Raw genomic sequence first — 27219 nt, 5'->3', positions numbered from 1 at the left:
AGCCATGTTGACGCTCTCTATAATCAGCTTATACTTTTCCCAGAGCTCAATTACTCTGGCCCTAATAATGGATTCTAGCAATGTTTGTATCACCGATGATGAACTCGCTGCTCTGTGATTTTGTGTCTCCCTTTTTTTGAATATTTTAGTGCAAGTTAGACAAAGGGGAGATGAGGAAGACTGGGATGAAGGGATCAATTTAATCGCACAAAACTGGTCAAACATAGACAACATCAACAGATGGTTCATAATATAGGCGTGTCGACCAGTGTTTGTTGCAGAATTTGGTCATTGATATGATGCAAAAGAGATAAAATCGTCCCTTTGTGGGTCTTTGTATTAATATTGGGGAGTTTTCAGTCTAGAATTTCACTTCCAATGAGATGTTTCAGGGATGCAATATTACACTTAGAAAAGAAAAAACCATGTCACTCACCTTGGGATGTTTCAAAGCAAATCCCATCCAGCAAATTACTTGAACTGAATTATTGCTATGTCAGTAAACCTGACAGTCTTTCTTCACATAACAAGATCCTCCAAATAATGGGGAAATGACTGACTGGTTAATCTTCCTTTGGCCGAGGAATGAATATCAGCCAGGAGTCCAGGGCACCCAAGAGCAAGCCCTGCTCTTCACGTCGTACCCAGAGATCGTTAAGCTCCCTGAGCAGGCAGATAGGTTTTCTGTTTAATATCCCATCGAAGGGTGGCCGTCAGATGATTCCCCACGGGCTTGGACAAGATAGGAGCACTCCCTCAGTGCTGCACTGGAGTGTTGGCCTAAATTACGTGCTCCAGTCCTGGAGTGCGGCTCAAACCCATCTCCTTCATGAGAGCATGTTAACAAACTATACAGCATCGTGTCAAAATGTTGATGTTGATCTCTGCAAATGTAACACTTGCATACATCAATAAAGCTGTGAGAATCTTCCCTTTTGCACAGCACCATTTGCATACCTGCATTTCAGGATGCTTTCAATGGTATGAACTCTGGGGGAGCTGCTTCTGATTCTCTGAGAGACTTCTGTCCTTTACAGTCTGTCAGTTGCCAGGTTAAACAGCCACATGCACATCTGCAGAGGGGTGATGGGAAACGAACCGGTTTCTACCCGTCTGTGTCTTGTATGTCTTTGATTTCTCTCATTAGGCCTCCTTGTCTCACTTGTATGTCACTTCTACTATTTAACCATCTCCTGTTCTCCACTTAAGCACTTTACTGTGTGTTTTCCCCTCTCCTTCCCCTCGACCTGTTCTCTGGTAATTTCTTCCACTCCACAGTCCCGAAGCTCAGATTTGTCCACTCTCTATCCACAAATGCTACCCGACCTGAGTGTTTCCAGCTTTTTCTGTTTTCATTTCAGTTTAAAGAAGGCTGTGACTGTTGTGCCACCTTGATCTGATGTTTACTGTTGGTGTGCATTTGACAGTGTAATGATGCTAAAATAGGGACTGCTTTTCGGTGCTTCGTGAGTGAACAATATATAGAACTACCTTCTGAATGAGACGCAGTCCCGTCTTCACACTGAGGACACCATCCAACGTGTTGTGTGGCACTACCACCGTGCTAAATGGGATAGATTCAGAACAGATCTAGCAGCTCAAAACTGGGCATCAGCAGCAGCAGAATTGTATTCCAGCACAATCTGTAACCTCACGGCCCGGCATATTCCTCACTCTACCATTACCAACAAGCCAGGGGATCAACCCTGGTTCAATGAGGAGTGTAGAAGAGCATGCCAGGAGCAGCACCAGGCGTACCTAAAAAAACAAATGAGGTGCCAACCTGGTGAAGCTGCAACACAGAACTATATGCATGCTAAACAGCGGAAGCAACATGCTATAGACAGAACTAAGCGATTCCACAACCAACAGATCAGATCAAAGTTCTGCAGCCCTGCCACATCCAGTCATGAATGGTGGTGGACAATTAAACAACTAACGGGAGGAGGCGGCTCCGTGAACATCCCCATCCTCAACGATGGCAGAGTCCAGCACGTGAGTGAAAAAGACAAGGCTGTGAAGTGTTTGCAACCATCTTCAGCCAGAAGTGCCGAGTGGATGATACATCTCTGCCTCCTCCCGATATCCCCACCATCACGGACGCCAGTCATCAACCAATTCGATTCACTCCATGTGATATCAAGAAACGGCTGAGTGCATTGGATACAACAAAGGCTTTGGGCCTCGACAACATCACAGCTGTAGTGCTGAAGACTCGAGCTCCAGAACTAGCCGCGCCTCTAGCCAAGCTGTTTCAGTACAGCTGCAACACTGGCATTTACCCGACAATGTGGAAAACTGCCCAGGTATGTCCTGTCCACAAGAAGCAAGACAAATCCAATCCGGCCAATTACCGCCCCATCAGTCTACTCTCAATCATCAGCAAAGTGATGGAAGGTGTCGTCATCAGTGTTATCAAGCGGCACTTACTCACCAATAACCTGCTCACCGATGCTCAGTTTGGGTTCCGCCAGGACCACTCGGCTCCAGACCTCATTACAGCCTTGGTCCAAACATGGACAAAAGAGCTGAATTCCAGAGGTGAGGTGAGTTAACATCAAGGCAGCATTTGACAGTGTGGCACCAAGGAGCCCTAGCAAAATTGAAGTCAACGGGAATTGGGGAAAACACTCCAGTGGCTGGAGTCATACCTAGCACAAAGGAAGATGGTAGTAGTTGTTGGAGGCCAATCATCTCAGCCCCAGGACATTGCTGCAGGACTTCCTCAAGGCAGTGTCCTAGGTCCAACCATCTTCAGCTGCTTCATCAATGACCTTCCCTCCATCATAAGGTCAGAAATGGGGATGTTCGCTGATTGCACAGTGATCAGTTCCATTCGCAACACCTCAAATAATGAAGCAGTCCGAGCTCGTATGCAGCAAGACCTGAAAAACATCCAGGCTTGGGCTGATAAGTGGCAAGTAACATTTGTGCCAGGCAATGACCATCTCCAACAAGAGAGAGTCTAACCACCTCCCCTTGACATTCAATGGCATTATCATCGCTGAACCCCCTACCATCGACATCCTGGGAGTCACCATTGACCAGAAACTTAACAGGACCAGCCACACACATACCGTGGCTACATGAGCAGGTCAGAGGCTGGGTATTCTGCAGCGAGCGACTCACCTTCTGACTCCACAAAGCCTTTCCACCATCTACAAGGCACAAGTCAGGAGTGTGATGGAATACCCTCCACTTGCCTGGATGAGCGCAGCTCCAACAACACTCAAGAAGCTCGACACCATCCAGGCCAAAGCAGCCCACTTGATTGGCACCCCATCCACCATCTTAAACATTCACTCCCTTCACTGGTGCACCGTGGCTGCAGTGTGTACCATCCACAGGATGCACTGCAGCAACTTGCCAAGGCTTCTTTGACAGCACCTCCCAAACCCACATCCTCTACCACCTAGAAGGACAAGGGCAGCAGGCACATGGGAACAACACCACCTGCACGTTCCCCTCCAAGTCACATACCATCCCGACTTGGAAATATTTCGCTGTTCCTTCATCGTCACTGGGTCAAAATCCTGGAACTCCCTTCCTAACAGCACTGTGGGAGAACCTTCACCACACGAACTGCAGCGGTTCAAGGCGGCGGCTCACCACCACTTTCTCAAGGGCAATTCGGGATGGGCAATAAATACTGGCCTTGCCAGCGACGCCCACATCCCATGAACGAATTTTAAAAAAGAATGCAACAGTGTATTTATGTGCTGCCTGTCCTGGGATACTGTCACTTCCCCTCTGTTATATCACTTGATATTTTGTGTGGGTGACAGCAACTCGACCAAAAATTCACCACGTGGTGAATCTACCCTGGCACTCAATGCAGTACCGAGACAGCTAAATTCAGACAGTAGGCAAAACAGCATCTAACTGGGGCCACGTGGGAGTGGTGGGACGTGATGAGGGGTTATTATAGGCACAAGGGCACTAAATCACTGCGTTTTAATATGTGCCAACATCAGCCTCATCTAATGCATCTAATTAATCTCAAGTTGACCATTGCCAGTGCCTAACTGGTACGGAGATAGCTCTGTTCCCACCAGCACTGTTCCCACTAGCACTGTGCCCATGTTATACAGAGATAGACCTGTACCCACCAGTACTGTTCCCACCAGTACTATATCCCAGTGTTATACAGTGTTGTTGCTGCCTTTTAACTTTGTGTTTCGTGTACAAGAACACGCAAATCCCTCTGACTACTAACATTTCTTCGACACTCACCTTTTTAAAAAATATTCTACTTTTCTATTCTTCCCACCAAAGTGAATAATTTCACATTTCCCCACATTATGCTCCATCTGCCACCTTCTCGCCCACTCACTTAACTTGTCTATACCCATTTGCAGCCTCTTTGTGTCCTCCTCACAGCTTACTTTCCCACCTAGCTTTGTATTGTCAGCAAACTTGGATACATTACACTCGGTCCCCTCATCTAAGTCATTGATTTATATTGTAAATAGCCGAGGCCCAAACATTAATCCTTGCGGCGCCCCACTAGTTACAGCCTGCCAACCCGAAAATGACCAGTTTATGACTCTGTTTTCTGTCCGTTAATCAATGCTAATATATTACCCCCAGTCCCATGGACCCTTATCTTGTGTAATAAACTCTTGTGCGGCACCTCATTGAATGCCTTTTGAAAATCCAAAGACTACATCCATTGGTTCCCCTTTTATCTACCCATCTAATTACAATCTCAGAAAAAACTCTAATAAATTTGTCAAACACTATTTCCCTTTCATAAAACCGTGTTGACTGCCTAATCATATTATACAGTAACAGTGACAGACCTGTACCCCAGTGCTATACAGTGACACATCTGTACCCACCAGTAGTGTACACCAGTGTTGTGCAGCTCAAAATTATCTCTCCTAACACAACCGAAGTTTAGACGGACACAATGTGTGATTTTACTGCTTGATTTTTTTTTAGTGTTAGTGGACTTTGTGTAAAAAAAAATCTCACCCAACCACAGTTATCCTTCAACTGAAAGCAGTTTGCAACCAGGGAGAAGTGTGAGGGATAACACTGATGTGGCTGCATATTAGTCATTTTCTATTTTATTTTGCTATTATTTTGTTACAAACCATATTTTGTGAAAAATCTTCAGCTTAGTGGCGGCAGCCGATGAGTTTCCTGAAATATTGGGTGTGTTACTCGTTACTTTTATCCATTCTTTTCTTGGTACATCATAACTGATCCATTACTATCGTTTCCGTTGTTTCTCCTCTTGTGCCCACATGGCGTAACCCAGAATTCCATCCTTGGCCCTACTCCCCCACCGCACCCCTCTTCATTGTAGGGCCAGCTTTCACACGTTTGCTAACCCCTATCCAGCTCTGCTAACCCCCCGCCCCCCGGCAGACAGCTGTCCCCATTGTCTCCGGATCCCTACTCGAGCCGGATGAGCCAAAACCACCTCCAGCTTAATGTTGACAAAACAGAAGCCATTCTCTCGCCAATCTCTACGTTGTCCGACTGCCCGCTTTGTCACCCCGGGCCGCCCAGAGGTCTGGAAGCTCAGCGTGCGGCTTCACCCCAAGCTCAGCTTCTTCATTTACACCTGAACCATCACCAGGACCACTTCATCGTCTCCGTAGTGTGGTCAGCCATTGCCTCCTCTTCCCACCCCCTCTCTGCTGCTGAAAGCCTGAACCATACTTTTAACACCTTGCAGCTGGACTTCTCTTTAGGATCGCCTCACTTCCACCATCTGTTAGCGATTGAGCCTGAGTCCTCACCCACATGGAGATCTCCTATCATCCCTGTCACTGGCTGCCAGTATCCCCGGAGAATAGACTTAGATTCTTATCTTCTACTTCAAATCCCCCTCTGTCACTCACTCGCTCGCTCACTCTGTCGGCCTCGGTCTCTCCCAAAGTTTTACTAAACTTGTGTCTGTTACAGGTGAACGGAATGAATGTTGAGGGGAAGCAGCACTCTGACGTGGTGACGGCCATTAAGACGGGTGGTGGGGAGACCGCACTGCTGGTTGTGGATCCGGAAACAGACGAATTTTTCAAGAAATGCAAAACTTCACCATCACAAGCCCACGTATCAGGTACTGGGGGATGGGGTGTGGTGCAGCGTAATGTGACGTGCAGCCTTCTATGAGAAGAGCAGCTGAATGCGTACTTTTGAATATTATGGTTTATATTAGAAATAGTCATTTCATTTTATTTCCTCCATCTTTTTTATTGATTTTTAAAAATTTATATCTGTTTTACGATGTACTTTGTTTGCAGCATGCTGGGGGAGGGGTGCGATGACACATTAAGGTTTCTGGGCAAGGTTGTCCCTATGCTAGGAGCAATGTGAGTGAGTTTGAGGATTGAAGCAATTGGTTGGGTCAGGGACATGGGGGATTGTCTGCAACTCCCCTCCACCTCACCAAATGGAAGAGAATACAGACCAGTGGCAGTGACCCATCCCTCCCCCCATAGACTGGCAATGGCAACGACACAAACCAACATGACCATTAGGAGGAGGACAATCCCGTTTGCGGCTATTGCCACCACTATGGTGGCAGTAACACATTCTGCTATTGTCACTGACAGGAAGTAGGAGGGCAATACTCACCCAACCCTTTGTCTGCCATGTGTAATTTGATCCTGTTGTCAGGCAGGCGGCCGAGCTCGGGGAGGAATGGGTGAGGCCGGGGAGAAATGGGTGAGGCCATGGAGGAATTTCAACATGAGGATGAGAATTTTAAAATAAAGGTGTTGATGGACCAGGATCCAATGTAGGTCAGTGAGCACAGGGGTGATGGGTGAATGAGACTTGCTGCAATACAAGCAGGATTCAGGCAGCAGAGGTTTGGATGAGCTCAAGTATATTGAGGGTGGAAGATGGGAGGCCGGCCAGAAGAGCATCGGAATAGTCGAGTCTGGAAGTAACAAGAGTATGGATGAGGGTTTCAACAGCAGATGGGCTGAGACAGGGCAATGTTGTGGAGGTGGAAGTAGGTGGTCTTTGTGATAAATGATAAACAGAGTGCGTCAGGAAGGGACAGAGCGTACAAACATAAGAGTGCACTAGCAAATGGGGCCGGGGTAGGAAAGAATGGTAAAAAGATAAAATTATAGGTTCTTTATCTGAGTGCGTGCAGCATTCATAATAAGATAGATGAATTGACGGCACAAATAGACACAAATGGGTATGATCTCGTAACACCCCTATTCAAGAAGGGAGTGAGACAGAAAGCAGGTACTATGGACCAGTTAGCCTAACATCTGTCATTGGGAAAATGCCGGAATCCATTATTAAGGAAGTAGTAGCAGGACATTTGGAGACTCATAATACAATCAAAGAGAGTCAACATGGTTTTATGAAGGGGAAATCATGTCTGACAAATTTATTAGAGTTCTTTGAGGAAATCATGGGCAGAGTGGATAAAGGGGAACCAATGGATGCAGTATATTTGGATTTCCAAAAGGCATTCGATAAGGTGCCACATAAAAGGTTACTGCACAAGATAAGAGCTCATGGTGTGGGGGGTAATACACTGGCATGGATAGAGGATTGGCTAACTAACAGAAAACAAAGAGTCGGGATAAAAGGGTCATTTTCAAAATGGCAATCTATAACTGGTGGGGTGCTGCAGGGCTCAGTGCTGGGGCCTCAACTATTTACAATATATATCAATGACTTGGATGAAGGAAGCGAGTGTCTTGTAGCCAAATTTGCTGATGATACAAAGATAGTTGGAAAAGCAAGTTGTGATGAGGACACAAAGTGTCTGCAAAGGGATACGGACAGGTTAAGCGAATGGGCAAAAATGTGGCAGATGGAATATAATGTGGGAAAATGTGAAGTCATCCACTTTAGGAGGAAAAATAAAAAAGCAAAATATAATTTGAATGGAGAAATATTACAAAATGCTGCGGTACAGAGGGATCTGGGTGTCCTCGTACATGAAACACAAAAAATCAACATACAGGTGCAGCAGGTAATCCGGAAGGCAAACGGAATATTGGCCTTTATTTCTAGGGGGATGGAGTATAAAAGCAGGGAAGTCATGCTCCAACTGTACAGGGTGCTGGTGAGACCACACCTGGAGTACTGCGTACAGTTCTGGTGCCCTTATTTAAGGAAGGACATACTTGCATTGGAGGCAGTTCAGAGAAGGTTCACTAGGTTGATTCTGGGTGTGGAAGGGTTGTCTTATGAGGAAAGATTGAACAGGTTGGATCTATACTCATTGGAGTTTAGAAGAATGAGAGGAGATCTTATTGAAACATACAAGATTGTGAGGGGACTCGATAGGGTAGATGCTGAGAGGATGTTACCCCTCATGGGGGAATCTAAAACTAGGGGGCATAGTCTCAGAATAAGGGGTCGCAAGTTTAAGAAGGAAATTAGGAATTTCTTCTCCGAGGGCCATGAATCTTTGGAATTCTTTACCCCAAAAAACTGTGGAGGCTGAGTCATTGAATACATTCAAGGCTGAGTTAGACAAATTTTTGATCAGCAAAGGAGTCAAAAGATATGGGGAAAGAGCGGGAAAGTGGAGTTGAGGTAAAAATCAGATCAGCCATGATCTCATTAAATGGCGGAGCAGGCTCGAGGGGTCATATGGCCTACTCCTGCTCCTATCTGTTATGGTCTTATGGTGATGGAGAGGATATGGGGTCGGAAGCTCAGCTCGGTCATTTCGGATGCTGAGGTTGCGAACGGGATGTTTCAGCCTGAGACAGTGGCCAGGGAGGGGGATGGAATCAGTAGCGAGCGAATGGGGTTTGTGGCGGGGACCAGAGACAATGTCTTTGGTCTTTCTAATGTTTAATTAGAGGAATTTGCAGATCATCAAAGACTGGATGCTGGACAAGCAGTCTGACAACACAGGCAGCGGAGGGGTCGAGAGGAGAGGTGGCGGTGAGGTAGAGCTGGGTGTCGTCAGTGTACACGTGGAACCTGACGTCATGCCTTCAGACGATGTTGCCAAGGGGCAGCATGTAGATAAGAAATAGGGTGGAGCTAAGGGTAGATCCACGGGGGACTCGAGGTAACTGTATGGGGGCGGTAAGAGAAGCCGTTGCAGGACAGGTAACGGTGGAACAAAGCAAAGGCATTTCCAATCAGCTGGACAACGGGGGAGAGGCGTTGGAGAAGGATGATGTGGTTAGCCGTGTTTAAAAACAACTGAAATAAAGATGAGGAGAGATAGTGCATCACGGCCAGTCACGGAGGATGTCATTTCAATCAAGCGTTGATCTCTCTTTGTGTGAATGATTTCTTGGTATCATTCCTACATAGTTTAGTATAGTTTTCTTCTATACTAACGATCCTCCTTGAGGCTTTTCTCTGCACAGGCCCCAGCACATCAGTAGCTCCCTTGTGCCTCAGTGGCCAGCACTAAGCAGCAGACTGTTCACATCTTTCTCTGACTTAAAGGTCTGGACTTTCCTTATGAAAACCACCACTTCTAGATGCTGGTCTGGCAAGTGAAGTGGGGCAGGGCCCCTCAGCCCAAACTCCTCACTAGAACTGGCCACCTCGATTTCTGCCATAACTTCCCTCCCATGACCCCTCTCTGGCCCTGATCATTCTGCTGTCAGCGCACCCACCAGAATCAAATGAACAGGATTGGGGGGGGGGGGGGGAGGGGGGACTGCTAAATTCAAACACACAGGCTGTAACTGTTGCCAATGCAGAAGTGACAGCAGCTCTAATACCGCCTGCTAATGTTTGGATGGTGGCTACATTGATCTCCTGGACTGCTCCAGGAACAGGAGTAGGCCACTAAGCCCCTCGAGCCGGTTCCGTCATTCAATTAGATCATCGAGCCATTCTGCCAAACACCATGATATTTCTGTAGCTACCGACCTGTTCAAGCACCCTCGCCTCCACCTTTGATGCCCTTGTCCCCATTAAAAGCATTACTCTCTGGTCGTTCCCCTTGCTACAACCCTCATCTCCACTCCCTTAAGTCCAAGGAATGCAGACTTGAACGTTTATGGCAGACAACTGGTTTAGCCATTCATCGCCAGATCTGGCTGGACCACATAAAGTACTATCAGGTCCTGCTCTCCTCTGCCAAAACCGCTCACTATTCCAGGATCGTCCTGGAATGCAAAAATAACCCCCGGCTTCTCTTCACTACAAACTGTCTTCGTAAACCACTCTTCCCTGCCTCCTCCACCCTCACCTCCAACAACAAGTGCGAGGAGCTCGTGGACTCCTTTGTCACTAAGATTGAGACTATCCGTTCAGCTGCCTCTACTGCTTCTCTCCCTTCCCTTAGCACAGCAAGTCAAATTTCCCCTAAGGTTCCCCCCTGCCCTTGCCCTGAACTTGCATCTTTTTCTAGTTTCTCTCCTATCTCCCCTCACACCCTCTCTGAGCTCGTCTCATGACATCCACGTCCTGCTCCCTCAACCCTATTCCCACCAAAGTGCTAACCACCCAACTTCCCTTCCTGGCCCACTGTTAACTGATATTGTTAACGATTCCCTCGCTTCAGGTACTGTCTCCCTCCCCTTCAAATCTGCCATCATCACCCCCCTCCTCAAAAAACCCACCTTGACCCCTCTGTCCTTGCAAACTACTGCCCCATCTCCAACCACCCTTTCCTCTCCAGCGTGTTGTCGCCTCCCAAATCCGTGCCCATCTTCCCCGCAACTACATGTCTAAATCCCTCCAATCAGGTTTCCACCCCACCACTGTACTGAAGCTGCCCTCATCAAAGTCACATATGACCCCCGCTGGTAACTGTGGACATTGGGAGAGGTCACTATGGGATTGACCATGATGTCCACCATAACCTAATGGGGACTGGAGATGTGTAGGCTCGCGGATTGAAGAGGTGCTGGAGAGGGCTTGGCACCTGTAGAGTTGTACCCTAGCCTTGGCAGGAGTCTATCTTTTTTTTTCAAAAATTATACTTTATTCATAAAATTTGCAGCAGTTCATACAATACAGTTCTCATATCACATTCCAAACATACACAATATCGATTATGCAATTTGCAAGTTACATCAAGTACAGTTCAATGAAACACATTGGACATCATTACAGTTCATGACACTCTAGGGTGCCTCATTGCATCACAATCAATACAGGTGATTCATTACAGATTCTTTCCAGATTTATTGCGGGTACATTACATCAATTTTGAATTTTACATTCTGCCCGAGGGGGTTTTTCCCTGATTGCAGCCCCTCGGTATACAATGGTGGGAAGGCTCTAAACGGTTGCCTTTCCCCACAGAGCCTTTGCGGTGGCCGCACCCATCCTCAGTGCGTCCCTCAGCACGTAGTCCTGGACCTTGGAATGTGCCAGTCTGCAACACTCCGTCGAGGACAGCTCCTTGTGCTGGAAGACCAGCAAGTTTCGGGCAGACCAAAGGGCGTCTTTCACCGAGTTGATGGTCTTCCAGCAGCAGCTGATGTCCGTCTCAGTGTGCGTCCCCGGGAACAGCCCGTAGAGCACAGAGTCCTGTGTTACGGAACTGCTCGAGACGAACCTGGACAGATACCACTGCATCTCTCTCCAGACCTTCTTTGCAAAGGCACATTCCAGAAGGAGATGGGTGACGGTCTTGTCTCCACCACAGCCTCCTCTGGGACAGCGCGCGGTGGCGCTGAGAGTCCGGGAGTGCATGAAGGATCTGACGGGAAGGGCCCTTCTCACCACCAGCCAAGCTAGGTCTTGGTGCTTGTTTGAAAGCTCTGGCGATGAGGCGTTCTGCCAAATAACATTGACAGTCTGCTCGGGGAACCAACCGACAGGATCCACCATCTCCTTTTCCCGCAGGGTCTCGAGGACGTTACGTGCGGACCACTTGCTGATCGCCTTGTGGTCAAAGGTGTTTTTCTGCACAAACTTTTCCACGAAGGACAGGTGGGGCGGAACGGTCCAACTGGACGGAGCGTTCCGTGGCAGCGTGGCCAGGCCCATCCTTCTCAACACCGGGGACAGGTAGAACCTCAGCACGTAGTGACACTTTGTGTTTGCGTACCGAGGGTCTATGCACAGCTTGATGCAGCCGCACACAAAGATGGCCATCAGGTTGAGGGCCACGTTGGGCACGCCTTTCCCCCCTTTCTCTGGAGATTTGTACATCGTGACCCTGCGGACACGGTCCATTTTTGATCTCCAGACAAAGTGGAAGATGGCTCGGATGACTGTCGCGACGCAGGAGCGAGGTATGGGCCAGACCTGCGCCAAGTACAGCAACACCGAGAGCACCTCGCACCTGATGACCAGGTTCTTGCCCACGATCGAGAGGGATCGTCGATCCCACAGTCCCAGTTTCTGCTGAACCTTGGAAATACGCTCCTCCCAGTTTTTGGTGCACGCCCCGGACCCCCCGAGCCAGATCCCCAGCACCTTCAGGTAATCCGACCTGACGGTGAAGGGGACAAAGGATCGGTCGGTCCAGTTCCCAAAGAACATGGCCTCGTTCTTGCTACGATTTACCCTGGCCCCCGAGGCCAGTTCGAACTGGTCGCAGATGCTTATCAATCTGCGGACCGAGAGCTGATCCGAGCAAAAGACGGCGACGTCATCCATGTACAGGGAGGCCTTGACCTGAGTACCTCCGCTGCCTGGGATCGTCACCCCTCTTATGCCTGCATCCCTCCTGATTGACTCGGCAAAGGGTTCGATGAAACACACGAACAAGACGGAGGAGAAAAAAAAAAGGAGTCTGTATCTTCAGGAGAACCTGTGGGGAATGGGTCGAGAAAACCAGTGCAATAATCATTGATCTCACATTTAATGAATTGGGTTTCACTAACACTGAATCTCACACACAAACATCACCAATTAGTGAGCCAGCACAGAAAGGATGTTTGATCAGCCTTGGATCTTTGCCATTTCACTGCCAGTCTTAACTGGAAATATTTGCCCTGTGTTAGGCAGAGGTAGGTGAGTTTACATTACAAAGTTCAGCAAATAACCAAGATCAGGAAGTATTCAAAGCTTATAGTTTCCTGTTCAATATTTTATAAATGAGCAGTTTGAAGCCTCGAGAGCCCTCTGTAGTGCCATGTACAGTTTATAAAGTGAACAGAGGTGTGCATTTAGGGAACATTGACCCCAACTACACAACGTTACAGAAAATGGAACGTTCACTTTTGTTTTAAAGTTATTTTTCTTCCTAAAAGTTTTGGCATTAAATCCTGATGAGAGCAACTCATGAACTATTTCAGGGGTTATTGTACGTGAAATCAGAGAGTGTGAGGTAACAGCATCTATCAGCATTCATAAATGGATGTACCTTGTGTGGTAATCCAGTTCCCCATCCCTGCCTGACTCATGTACTCTCCATTCTACCTGATACCCATCACATTCACTGATCAAATATTTATTGCTTTTTTGTCATGAGGGCGAGTTGAAGAGTCTTGAGATAAATCTTCAGGTTTTTAAACTTTAATTGATTAAGTTTTGTTCTTGATGGGGTCACACCCTCTGAGGTCAATGTTACCAACTGCTACAGCACCCTACAGCACTTCATGCAGTTGGGGGAATAGTTTGGGGAGATGGACAAAGCCATGGCTTGAGACACTTTGAGGAGACAGAGGACAGGTTTGGAGAGCAAAGGGTTGAGGGAGAAAATTTCAGGCAGCCGGAGGATGATGTCTATGCCACGCGAGGGGGGAAGAAGCAGAAAAGTGGTAGGTGCAGGATGGGAGTTAGGGTTGGAGGGATGGGCAGATGACGAGGATTTGGGAGCCTCTGGAAGTTGGTGAGAGAGGTGAGTAGTGCTTAGGATTTGATATGATGTGGGTCGTAGAAATCTAGAGGAGCTAGTTTCTTGTAGGGGAGAGATCGAGAAACCAGTGAAGAGAAGATTGGAGACCTTGGGCTGGGGGAGGTGACTTGGGTGAAGCTGAGTGTTTCAGCACCAGGAGGCAGGTGATGTTATGGAGATGGAACTAGAAGGTCTTGGTGATGAACCGGAAGTTTGAAGCTCTGCTCTGGGTCACGTGAGATATTGAGGCTGCTCAACATCAGGTAGAAGCTGGAAAAGGGGGATGGAATTGAGGGTTAAGGGAATTCAGGAGAAACTTCTTTACCCAGAGAGTGGTAAGAATGTAGAACCCCCCAGTACAAGGAGTAGTTGATGCAAATAACATAGATGTATTTAAGGGGAAGCTAGATAAGCACGAGGGAGAAAAGAATAGAAGGGTATCCTGATAGGGTTAGATGAGGAGGGGTGGGAGGAGATTCATGTGGAGCATAAATGCCGGCGTGGACCAGTTGGGTCAAATGGCCTGTTTCTGTGCTGTAGACTCGATGTAAGTCAACTCAATTACTATTGAATTTGCTTCCATCACTCTTTCAGGCAGTGCATTACAACTCACTGCGGAAAAAATATTCTCATCTCTGCTCTGGTTCTTTTGCCAATTATCTTACTGTGATGACACTGTGAAAGGTAGTCAGACAGCACAGGAATAGGCAGACGAGAGTGATGGCAGAGGGACAAAGCTGGGTGGTATTAGCATACAAATGGAAGCTTGGGGGTAATGTTGCTGAGAGACAATAATGTAAGAACATAAGATGATAAGAAATAGGAGCAGGAGTAGGCCATACGGCCCCTCGAGCCTGCTCTGCCATTCAATCAGATCATGGCTGATCTTTGACCTCAACTGCACTTTCCCGCCCGATCCCCATATCCCTTGATTCCCTTAGAGTCCAAAAATCTATCGATATCAGACTTGAACATATTCAACGACTGAGCATCCACAGCCCTCTGGGGTAGAGAATTCCATAGATTCACGACCCTCTGAGTGAAGAAATTCCTCCTCATCTCAGTCTTAAATGGCCGACTCCTTATCCTGAGACTATGCCCTCTAGTTCTAGATTCTCCAGCCAGAGGAAACAACCTCTCAGCATCTACCCTGTCAAGCCCCCTCAGAATCTTATATGTTATATGTACATGAGGAATAGGAGGAGAGCAAACTTTGGGCATGTTGGAGGTGAGTGCATGGGCATGGGAGAACCCATTGCAGGAGATGTAGTGGCAACATTAGAATAGATAGGGATCAAAGAATCTTGCAGCACAGAAGGAGGCCATTCAGCCCATCCTGACTGTGCTGGTTCTTTGAAAGAGCTATCCAATTAGTCCCATTCTCCTGCCCTTTCCCTATAGTCCTGCAAATTTCTCCTTTTCAAGTATTTATCCAATTCCAAAAGGATTTCAGTATAGGAGCAAGGATGTCTTACTGCAGTTATACAGGGCCTTGGTGAGACCACACCTGGAGTATTGTGCAGTTTTGGTCTCCTTACCTAAGAAAGGATATACTTGCCATAGAGGGAGTGCAGCGAAGGTTCACCAGACTGATCCCTGGGATGGCAGGACTGTCGTATGAGGAGTGATTGGGTCGACTCGGCCTGTATTCACTTGAGTTTATTGAAACATATAAAATTCTGTCAGGGCTAGAATGCAGGGAGGATGTTTCCCCTGGCTGGGGGGTCCAGAACGAGGGGTCACAGTCTCAGGATACGGGGTAGGACATTTAGGACTGAGATGAGGAGAAATGTCTTCACTCAGAGGGTGGTGAACCTGTGGAATTCTCTCCCACAGAAGGCTGTGGAGGCCAAGTCACTGAATATATTTAAGAAGGAGCTAGATAGATTTCTAGATACAAAAGGCATCAAGGGGTATGAGGTGAGAGCGGGAATATGGTATTGAGATAAAGGATCAGCCATGATCATATTGAATGGCGGAGCAGGCTCGATGGGCCGAATGGCCTACTCCTCCTATTTTCTATGTTTTCCCTTTTGAAAGTTACTATTGAATCTGCTTCCATCACCCTCTTGGCTGCACCCTCCCCCTTCACAATGGTCTACAATTTGATCTTTAATACATGGTCGCAGTGGTATGATCCTACTATGATCAAAGGAGATTGATTAAAAAAATTAACCACAGCAAGAAGCTGAAAAGAACACAGGATGGAGGAGGAAGAGCAAATAAGTGGTTGGTGCAGTGGACCAGCAGACTGTCCTATCAATTCATTGACTCAGGCTCCACACCAGCACCATCCTCCCTTGGCATCTGTGAGGGACCTGCAAGAATGTAAGGATGAAGCTGTGAAATGCCCTCAACTTCTGAAAATAAAAGCAATGTGAAGTGAGTTCTGAGAGGAAGTCTGCTTGCTCTGCAGTCTGAGGTTGTGTCTGATTAGTGGTTTTTGCAGCTCTCATAGAAGTTGTTGTTCATCGCACCCTCGTGTTACTGCCTGCTGCTTTGCATGTTGGCTGATGTGTGCTGTTTACACAGTGTCCCTCCAAACATTCTAGCTTGGTCTTCAACTGCACCCTGAAATGCAAGTCCATTTTCTCTCCCTTTCCCCTAACTTTAGCTGGGGTATCAGGTGCCCTCCTTTACTACCCCCTACCTCCCTGCTCCAAGTGGCTTTTGAGGTTAGATGGCAAGTGCCAGCAAGCTATTGACAGGTGTTATCACAGCTAAGCCTAATCCTGTATACACACACACACACACACACACACACACGGAGTCTCTGGTTAGGGATCAGGAGTGGAAACCTCATTCCTTGGTTCCAGATAACTTCTAGGGTCAATATTCCTCTTCCCTGTTGCTATGTTGGAATCCAGCTCCATTGCACTGTTTTTCCGAAAACCTCAAAACTATGGAACTCCATACCTCCCTTAATTATTCCCTTCCTCCTACAATTTACAGGCTTTCGAACCCCAAGTTTGGCACCACCTACCATTGCTTCCTGATTTATCTTCTCTCCCACCTTGCTGGTGTGTGCTTTCACCTTAGTTTCTCAATGTTTTTAAAAAAAAGGTGGGGCATTATTCAGGAACAATCCTGCCCAAACCATAGAATCGTAGAAATTTACTTCACAGAAAGAGGTCATTCGGCCCATTGTGTCTGTGCCGGCTCGTTGCTGGAGCAATCCAAAACTAATCCCACTGCTCCATTCTCTCCCCATAGCCCTGTATCAATCCAAAACTAATCCCACTGCCCCACTCTCTCCCATAGTCCTGTATCAATCCAAAACTAATCCCACTGCCCCACTCTCTCCCCATAGCCCTGTATCAATCCAAAACTAACCCCACTGCCCCACTCTCTCCCCATAGCCTTGTATCTTCCTCTGCTTCAAACATTTATCTATTTTTCTGCAATGGTCTCTCTCAACACTGCAGCAAATCATTCCATACTCCAACAACTCTGTGTAAAGAAATTTCTCCTAACCACTCCCCTCACTCTTCGTGTCAATTTTAAATTGATGAACCCTTCCCATCAATTGACCAACCAAAGGAAATAGCCTTTCCCTATTCATTCTAACAAAACTCTTAATAATTTAAAAACCTCTATTAAGGTGGGGGTTATGGAACCAAGGTTGGTAGATGGAGTTAAGATACAGATCAGCCATGATCTAATTGAATGGTGGAACAGGCTCAAGTCTCTCCTCGTAACTATAGTTTCCCAACCCTGGCATCATCATGGTGAATCTACACTCTCTATGGGTTTAATGTCCTCTCTATAATGGGGTGCCCAAAACTGCACACAGTACTCTAACTGTGGACTAACCAATGTTTTGTATAAATTCGTTACTACTTTATCTTTGTTCCCCTATTTATAAAGCCCTAAATTCTGTTGCCCTTTTTATGGTTTTATCTACCTGTACTCACAGTTTCAGGGAATTATATATTTGACCACCTGGGTGTCTCTTTTCATCCCCACCCTTCAGTCTCTCTCCATTGAGTCTATACTCCCAATCCTTGTTTTCCTCTCGGAGTGTATTATCTCACACTTCTCCACATTAAATTGCCTCTTCCACCTGCCTGCCCATTCCACCAGTCTTTGACTTCCTGAAGTCTTCGGCTGTTCTCGTCACTGTTTGCAAACTGCCTTTTGTGTCTTCAACACATTTCACGATTGTGTTCTCTACATCCAAGTCCGAATCATCGATTAGATTCTTAAAACAAATGTGGATCCTGCACTGATCCCCGGCGTACCATGTTTCCAACCTTTCTCCAATTCGAGCAACACCCATTTAGTCTAATCCTTTGTTTCCCATAAAACAAATTTCTATCTGTGGTGCTACCTTCTGCCTGAATATTTCTGACAAGCCTCTTGTAAGATAACTTATCGAATGCCTTCTGAAAATCCACATACACCACCTCTACTGCATTCCCATCATCGATGCAATTGGTCACTTCTTCATAAAACAATGACATTTGTCAAACACAATTTGCCTTTAATGAATCCTTGATTAACCCATTTTGATTATAGCTGCTGCACCGTATCTTGCCACAGTTAGCAGTGCTTCCAACTTCAGTTTTGTTTGGAATGTTTTGTGCATTTACATGTGTAACACTCAATCCTGGCTCCAGTTTGTCTAAATGTTGACCCTTTTCCCCACCTTTCTCCTATTTAATTTTTTGATATCTTTTACCCCTTCTACATAGTGTTTTTAATCTCAAGAAAGAACTTTCATTTCTATAGCACCTTTCACAACTTCAGGACATCCCAAAGTGCTTTACAGCCAATGAAATGCGCTTGAAGTGCACTGTTGTAATATAGGAAATGCTACCTCATGATCTGTTTCTTTCTCTTACTGTATTTGAAGGAGAAAATCTCCGAAAGCTTGTGAATTTAAAATAAAATTGCTGGACTATAACTTGGTGTTGTAAAATTGTTTACAATTGTCAACCCCAGTCCATCACCGGCATCTCCACATCATGTATTTTCTCACCATTTATTTCTGCTTCTGTTCCAACAGCTTTATTGACCCTGCTCTCCGTCTTACACCGAGACTTTCCCCACCCCCTGCCATATTAGTTTAGATTCTCCCCCCCCCCCCCCCCCCCCGCTCTACTTACCCCCTCTCTCCAGGGGCGTTGGTCCAGTATCAGTTCAGGTGAAGACCCATCCCTTCAGTACAGCCCCTCCCCTCCTCAGTCCAGAACTCACTCCAATGCCTCAAGACTGTGACCCGTTTTCTCCTGCACCAACCCTGCAGCCACATGTTGATTTTCCTAATCTTCCTCTCAACCTGCCCAGCGCGTGGCCCAGAAAGTGATCTGGAGATTACCACCCTTAACATCTTGTTTTTCAATCGAGTGCCTCACTCCTTAAACTCCCTCTGCAGGACTTCAAATGTACTTCCATCCATGTCTGTTTCCCACGTGGATCAGGACATTTGGTTGTTGTCCCTTCTTTCCCAGAAGTTTTTTCTCCTGTTCCGTGATGTCCTTCACCCTGGCACCAGGGAGGTAATATCCCGTTTGGGACTCCTGGTCACGGCTGCACAAAAGGCTGTCTGTTGGAGTGGTGAGAATGTGGAACTTGCTACCATAGGGAGTAGTTGAGGCGAATAGCATAGATGCATTTGGGGGGGGAAGCTAGTTAATTACATGAGGGAGAAAGGAATAGAAGGATATGCTGATAGGATGGGAGGAGGCTCGAGTGGAGCATAAACCGTCCCCTTGTGCTGCCCCCTGCGGATGGTCACCTACTTCTATCAATCTAACTAATGATCTAATCTAACTAATCTAATCTATACATATACATACACGCACTATCCCCGTGGCCTGTACTGTCTGGCACTGTCTCTTAGGTGACCATATTCTGGAGAGTACAATCCCGAAAACTCTTCCCCCTCTCTGATGCTGCAAGTGCGGTCAGTTACTGCTCCAGCACAGAGACTCAGCTTTCCCACACTTAGTGGAAGTGTGCTGCCCCTGGATACACTGGCCCACATCGCGCACTCTGCACACATCGCGAGGCTTCCCTGCACAGCCCACTCTCTATGTCTAACTTAAATAGTGTAGGTAATGTCAACCTGAAATCCCAGTCGCACCAAACACCCACTAGACACAGACTCCGCTCACTCACTTCACACACATACTAATTGTAGGAAAAAATTAAATTGAATAGCCCCTCCCGCACTCTTCTGGTTTCTCACAGCTCAAGATTAATCCCTCTCAACTCGGCCCAGATATATACTAGCCTCACTTACACAATAGCCCGAGTGTGACAGGAAAAAATTGTCACAGAACAGCTTATTGCAGCACCTATGTAACCAGTTAAATACCTATTACCGTCTGAAACCAGCTCACTTCAAATAACTCCTTGTGTTAAACAGCTAAAATGAAGTAAATTAAAAATGTGGTAAAATACACAATTGAAAATTTCAATACTTAGTCACTCCCGTCGAGGCTTAACTCCACATGCTTTGGCATTTCCCACTCTACTAAGAAGACAGAAAAGAGAGAGAACTTGCATTTATATATTGTCTTTCACGATCTCAGAATGTCCTAACAAAGTACCTTTGAAGTTAGTCACTGTTGTAATGTAGGAAACGCGGCAGCTAATTTGCACGCAGCAAGATCCTGCAAACAGGAATGTGATAATGACCAGATTATCTGTTTCAATGATGTTGGTTGAGGGAAAAATATTGGCCAGGACACCAGGGAGAAACTCCCCTGCTGTTCTTCGAATAGGGATCTTTTACGTCCACCTAAGAGAGTAGACGGGGCCTCTCTCATCCGAAAGATGACACCTCCGACAGTGCAGCACTCCCTCAGTACTATAATGGGAGCTTGAGCCTAGATTATGGCCTCAAGTCTTTGCAGCGGGACTTGAACCCACTATTTTCTGACTCGAGACGAGAGTTCTACCCCTAAGCCACAGCTGACACCTTTTGAATGTCTCCTTTGAGTCTTTGCAACCAGAACTGCACACAGTACTCAAGGTGTAGTCTGACCTGTACAGTTTGATGTGGAGATGCCGGTGATGGACTGGGGTTGACAATTGTAAACAATTTTACAACACCAAGTTATAGTCCAGCAATTTTATTTTAAATTCACAAGCTTTCGGAGATTTTCTCCTTCCTCAGGTAAATGTACAGTTTGATTAGGCCTTCCTCTGACTTGTATTCTGCTGTCTTGGCCAATAGTTCAATGTCCTATGGGCTTTGTTCATTGCTGCTCTGCCGTGGTTGGACAGACTCCCAGATCTCTCCGCCTTCTCTGTCACTATTTCACTACCATTTGTGGAGTACGTGTGTTGCCAGTTTTTCTTTCCTACTTTACATTTGCATCAAATTCCATCAGCCATTGTTCTGCCCACTTACATATTTTGTCCAGCTCATTCTGCAATTTTCTCCAATTCCACTGTCCCTCCGAGCTTGGTATCATTGACAAATTTGACCAGTGTGCATTGCGCACTGAATACTTCTTCCAAGGGCGATGACCCGGAGGGGGGGGGTAGCCACAAACAGCATCCCGTCTCCTTGGAAACAGTGGTTTCTCTGGGTGGGGAGAAGAGTGTTGAAAACTGGGAGACTGGGCAGTTCCTTTAACTGTAAACAGGAGCCCCAAATGGTATGTTGCCTGTCAGATGCCAGGGTAAAGGATATAATTCAAGAGGCACAGAAGATCTTGGAGAAGAAAGGGGATCCACTGGGAATCATGGCTTGTGTTGGAACCTGTGGCATGTGGAAGAATAGGATTCAGGTCCTGAAGAGAAAAAAATCCAGGAGTTGAGTAGGTTTGAAAAGCAGGACCTTATAGGTAGTAATGGTGGTGTGTACTAGTCAGTACAGAAATGGCCCGTTTAGGGAGGAGAATGAGTGGCTGGAGATATGGGCCTCGATATTAACCCCCCCCAGCCCCCGCCACGACGGACGGGACCTGCTGCATTCCAGCGGCGGGTTTCATGTTGTGTCTCTGTCCCACCGTGGAGAGGTGGGTCACTTCATTATCATATTTAAATCAGGTTCCGACAGCGCAATCGGGAGCCTGATTTAAATTTAATAGTTGCCGCGTGGGTTTTCCAGGACTCGGGAAAACCGGCAGTGAAAGGGAGGCGGGAACTGCCGGCTCAAGAGGATAAGTGCCTTTCCCAGCCAAGAGGCGCAGGTGTGTTTCCCACCCCCTGACCCCTCAAGGAAGCCTTCGGCCTCCTCTCTGACATCAGTGGCCTTTCTTTTCTCCTCCCGCTTCCCCCCAGCACTGATCTCCTGTTCCCTCCCTCCCGCGGTGGCCTCTCTCCGGCTGCCGGGAGGGAAACGGGAAAAAAATAATTATAATGAGGTTTTGTCGTTAATATTGGCAGGACCTCCATGTCCCCAGCCTTGCCAGCTTTTCCCCACGCTCCCCCGCTCCTTCCCCACCTCCTTGTAAATATTGGTGCCATGGTGGTAGGAGGGAAAGGTTCAGATTCCTGGGGCATTTGGAGCACTTCTAGGGTAAGAGATTTTGATTAGCCAAAAATTAACTGGGATAGGACAAATGGAGAGAAAGGGGAAGTACTTTTGCTGTTTTGCAATGTGTTCACAACTGTTTTCTCCAACAAGGAAGGAAGCAGTCAGTACCTAATCTGATTCTGGGTAATGAAACAGCATAAGTAGACGACCTAAAAGTAAGGGACATTTGGGAAGCAATGACCACAGTATAACTAGGTTCAGTGTGAGAATAGAAAAGGAAAAAGAAAAGTTGAGAGCCAGTGTTCTTGACTGGAAAGAAATGCAAATTCTAGTGAGATTAAAACAGGACCTGTCCAGATTAAAGGGAAGGAGAAATTGGCAAATAGAACTGCAGATCAGCAATGGTAAACACTTCAAACAGGACAAGAAAAGGTTTACAAATCAAGTACATTTCAGTAAGGGGACAAAGGAGACTATTGAAGGTTGGGTGGGGTTCCATGGGTGAAAAGGGATCAAATTTGAAACTTGAAGCATTTAGCACTTGCACGGGAGATAATAATGAAAGCCAGGACAAATATAGGGAGGTTTCCAAGACTGAGAGGGAGTATGGGAGAAAATTAATAATGAAAAAAACACATCAAGGGCAATAAAAAAGCTTTCTATAGGCACATTAGAGTGGAGTAGAGCCATTAAGAGATGGAGGAGGTAAGTGTGTAATAGTGAGGGAATGGCAGGGAGGTTATCAGAGAATCATAGACTGGTTACAGCACAGAAGGAAGCCATTCGGCCCATTGAACCCATGCCAGATCTTTGTAAGAGCCATCCAATTAGTCCTGTTCCCCTGCTCTTGCCCCGTAGCCCTACAAATTTTTTCCCTTCAAGTATTTATCCAATTCCTTTTTGAAAGCCACGATTGAATCTGCTTCCACCACTCCTTCAGGCAGCGCATTCCAGATCATAACTACTCGCTGTGTAAAAAAAAGTTTTTCCTCATGTCGCCTTCGGTTCTTATTACTGAATCTTAGTATCCCTAGAAAAGAGAAGGCTGAGGGGTGACCTAATATAGCTAACACTTGGTCCATGTGATCTCCTGGGCTGGTTTTGATTGCCTGATTCCAGGAGGTTTCATGGCTACGTAGGTGGGGGAGGAAGAAGTGTTTATTCCATCTGGTGAAAGCCCAGCAAAGATTAATTTTGAAAAAATGTCATTAAGCAATTGAATCACAAGCTTTATTCCTTTCTCTCCCTCCCCTCTCACATGAGCTGTTATGACCTGGAATGCACGGCCTGAAAGGATGGTGGAAGCAGATTCAATAGTAACTTTCAAAAGGGAATTGGATAAATACTTGAAGGGAAAAAACTGAAGGGCTATGGGGAAAGAGCAGGAGAATGGGACTAATTAGATAGCTCTTTCAAAGAGTCGTCACAGGCACGATGGGCCAAATGGCCTCCTGTGCTGTATCATGCCATGATTCTGATTCTTCCCTAAAGCTGTTGACCGCTTCCTGGGATACAATTCCCTGAGTGAAGGAGAACTCTACAGTATTTCCATGGCCATTCTTCATGTGTGTACCCAGACAGTGAGTGTCAACTGGCTATTTAACCACTGGGGCCAATCAGTTGTGATTGTTCTCCTTTGTCCCACACAAATGCACATCCATATTTTCGTTGGGAGAAGGAACCCTACATGATTTCACCCCACCTCCTCCCATCTCATTATGTTGATGATTCAAAGTAATGGCTCAGAAAACATGCAGCATACCTTTGAGATTTATTGTGCCACGGAACAGCACATTTGGTATTAAAAATGCTGCATAAAGACCAGTTATTATGCAATAGTGCAATAACTTTTACTGATGCTTTATACTGCACTAATGAGATTCTAAATTGGTGTTTGTGTTGCGAGACAATCCCTGTAGCAACTGTGGGGTGGGAAGGTACATTTCCCGTATTGGCTATTGGTGAAATCATAAACTTGCCAAGAACTTGCTTAATTTCATTGCGTATAATAAATGGAGGGAATGGTCCTGTAGACTGAGGTGGCCAAACTCATTTCACGCCGCACCCTAGTAGGCTCCCCTCAGTCTGGGCTGAATTTTAATCCACATGATGTTTAATAATAGACTTTCAGTTGTTTTTCTCTCTCTGAGCGATGACCTCCGCCCAGCCCTCTGACTGTCGCTCTGGAGGAAATGGTTGAGGGTTCAATTGTTGTCTTTAAAACATTCTTATTTTGATTTTTTTTAAATAAACCTGAGAAACATGGAAGTTTGGAAGATGCCTGCACACCAGGGAACTGATCAAAAGGTTAAATGGAGAAAAAACTGACCGGAATGTACAGGTTGGATCTGAGAGGTGCTAAAACAGCGAAGGAATATTATCTGAAAATAATTATAGGCATTAACTAAAATACGAAACAAGAACTGAGCTTCTCCAGTCTATCCACATAACTGTAGTCCCTCATCCCTGGAATCATTCTAGTAAATCTCTTCTGCACCCTTCATATCTTTCCTAAAGTGCGGTGCCCAGAACTGGGCACAATACTCCAGTTGTGGCCGAACCAGTGATTTATAAAGGTTCATCATGACTTCTTTGCTTTTGTACTCTATGCCTCTATTTATAAAGCCCAGGATCCCGTATGCCTTTTTAACCATTTTCTCAACCTGCCCTGCCACCATCAACGATTTGTGTACATATACCCCCAGATCTCTTTGTTCCTGTACCCCTTTTAAAATTGTACCCTCTAGTTTATATTGCCTCTCCTTGTTCTTCCTACCGAAATGTATCACCTCGCATTTTTCTGGGTTAAATTTCATCTACCACGTGTCCGCCCATGCCACCAGCCTGTCTATATCCTCTTGAAGTCTATCACTATCCTCCTCACTGTTCACTACACTTCCAAATTTTGTGTCATCTGCAAATTTGGAAATTGTGCCCTGTACACCCAAGTCCAAGTCATTAATTTATACCAAAAAAAGCAGTGGTCCCAGCACTGACCCCTGGGGAACACCACTGTACACCTCCCTCCAGTCCAAAAAATAACCGTTCACCACTACTCTCCGTTTCCTGTTACTTAGCTAATTTTGTATCCATGCTGCTACTGCCCCTTTTATTCCATCTTTTTCAATCTTGATGACAAGCCGATTATGCGGCACTTTATCAAACGCCTTTTGAAAGTCCACATTGCCCTCATCGACCCTCTCTGTTACTTCATCAAAAAACTCTATTAAGTTAGTTAAACACGATTTGCCTTTAACAAATCCGTGCTGGCTTTCCCTAATCAATCCACACTTGTCCAAGTGACTGTTAATTCTGTCCCGGATTATCGTTTCCAAAAGTTTCTCCACCACTGAGGTTAAACTGACTGGCCTATAGTTGCTGGGTTTATCCTTACACCCTTTTTTGAACAAGGGTGTAACATTTGCAATTCTCCAGTCCTCTGGCACCACCCCCATATCTACAGATGTTTGGAAGATTATGACCAGCACCTCTGCAATTTCCACCCTTACTTCCCTCAGCAACCTAGGATGCATCCCATCCGGACCGGGTGACTTATCTACTTTAAGTACAGCCAGCCTTTCTAGTACCTCCACTTTATCAATTTTTAGTCCATCCAGTATCTCAACGACATCTTCCTTTACTGAGATTTTGGCAGCAACATCTTCCTTGGTAAAGACAGATGCAAAGTATTCACTTAGTACCTCGGCCATGCCCTCTGCCTCCATGAGTAGATCTCCTTTATGGTTCCTAATTGCCCCCACCCCTCCTCTTACTACCCGTTTACTGTTTATATGCCTATAGAAGACTTTTGGATTCCCTTTTATATTGACCACCAGTCTATTCTCATACTCTCTCTTTGCTCCTCTTATTTCCTTTTTCACTTCCCCTCTGAACTTTCTATATTCTGCCTGGTTCTCACTTGTGTTATCAACCTGACATCTGTCGTCCGCCCCTTTTTTCTGCTTCATCTTACTCTCCACCTCTTTTGTCATCCAGGGAGCTCTGTCTTTAGTTGCCCTACCTTTCTCCCCCTTGGGAATGTACCTAGACTGTACCTGAACTATCTCCTCTTCAAAGGCCGTCCATTGTTCAATTACAGTTTTGCCTGCCAATCTTTGATTCCAGTTTACCCGGGCCAGATCTGTTCTCAGCCCATTGAAATTGGCCCTCCTCCAATTGAGTATTTTTACTTTCGAGTGGTCCATGTCCTTTTCCGTAGCTATTCTAAACCTTATGATACTATGATCGCTGCTCCCTAAAAGCTCCCCCACTGACACTTGTTCCACTTGGCCCTCCTCATTCCCCAGAACCAAGTCCAGCAATGCCTCCTTCCTCGTTGGGCCGGATACTTACTGGTCAAGAAAGTTCTCCTGAACACACTTCAAAAATTCATCCCCCTCTTTGCCCCTTATATTATTACGATCCCAGTCTATATTAGGATAGTTGAAGTCCCCCATTATCATTACTCTATAGTTCTTGCGCCTCTCTGTAATTTCCCTGCAAATTTGCTCATCTATATCCTTCCCACTAGTTGGTGGCCTAGAGAATACACCCAGTAGTATAATGGTACCTCTATTGTTTCTTAACTCTAACCAAATAGATTCTGCCCTTCACCCCTCCAGGACATCCTCTCTCTCCAGCACTGCAATATTCTCCTTAATCAATACTGCCACCCCACCCCCCCCAACTCCTGTGCCTGCAGCTCACCAACCTTCGTACATTTACACACACGCACTGGAAACCAATCTTGGACCTTCTTGTACTCTCTCTTAGTCTGATCCACCTAATACCGTACTATTTCTTACTCTAGTGCTATCTTTCTCTCCCAATCCTTTGTGCACCTTGTTTCTCCTTTCCAATGCTGCGTCCTGGTGCCCATCCCCCTGCCAAATTAGTTTAAACTCCCCCCTCCCCCCACAGCACGAGCGCACCTCCCCGCGAGGATATTGTTCCCAGCTCCGTTGAGGTGCAGCCTGTACAGTCTTCCCCAGAACCGGTCCCAATGTCCCAGGAATCTAAAGCCCTCCCTCCTGCACCATCTCTCCAGCCACGCATTCATCTGCTCTATCCTCCT

The 27219-nt window shown here is 46.3% G+C and overlaps 1 protein-coding gene across 1 annotated transcript in view; it reads left to right on the top strand.

The window, feature by feature from the left end:
* Positions 1-27219, top strand: part of LOC137341308 (Na(+)/H(+) exchange regulatory cofactor NHE-RF1-like) — a 139843-nt gene that overhangs the window by 88126 nt on the left and 24498 nt on the right. Inside the window, exon 3 of the mRNA XM_068004428.1 lies at positions 5920-6073. Coding sequence (XP_067860529.1) covers positions 5920-6073 — 154 coding nt within the window. The remainder of the gene's footprint in view (positions 1-5919; positions 6074-27219) is intronic.

This window comes from Heptranchias perlo, chromosome 23 (genome assembly GCF_035084215.1).
Source record: "Heptranchias perlo isolate sHepPer1 chromosome 23, sHepPer1.hap1, whole genome shotgun sequence".
Lineage (NCBI taxonomy): Eukaryota > Metazoa > Chordata > Chondrichthyes > Hexanchiformes > Hexanchidae > Heptranchias > Heptranchias perlo.
This window is presented reverse-complemented; position numbering and strand designations above follow the sequence as displayed.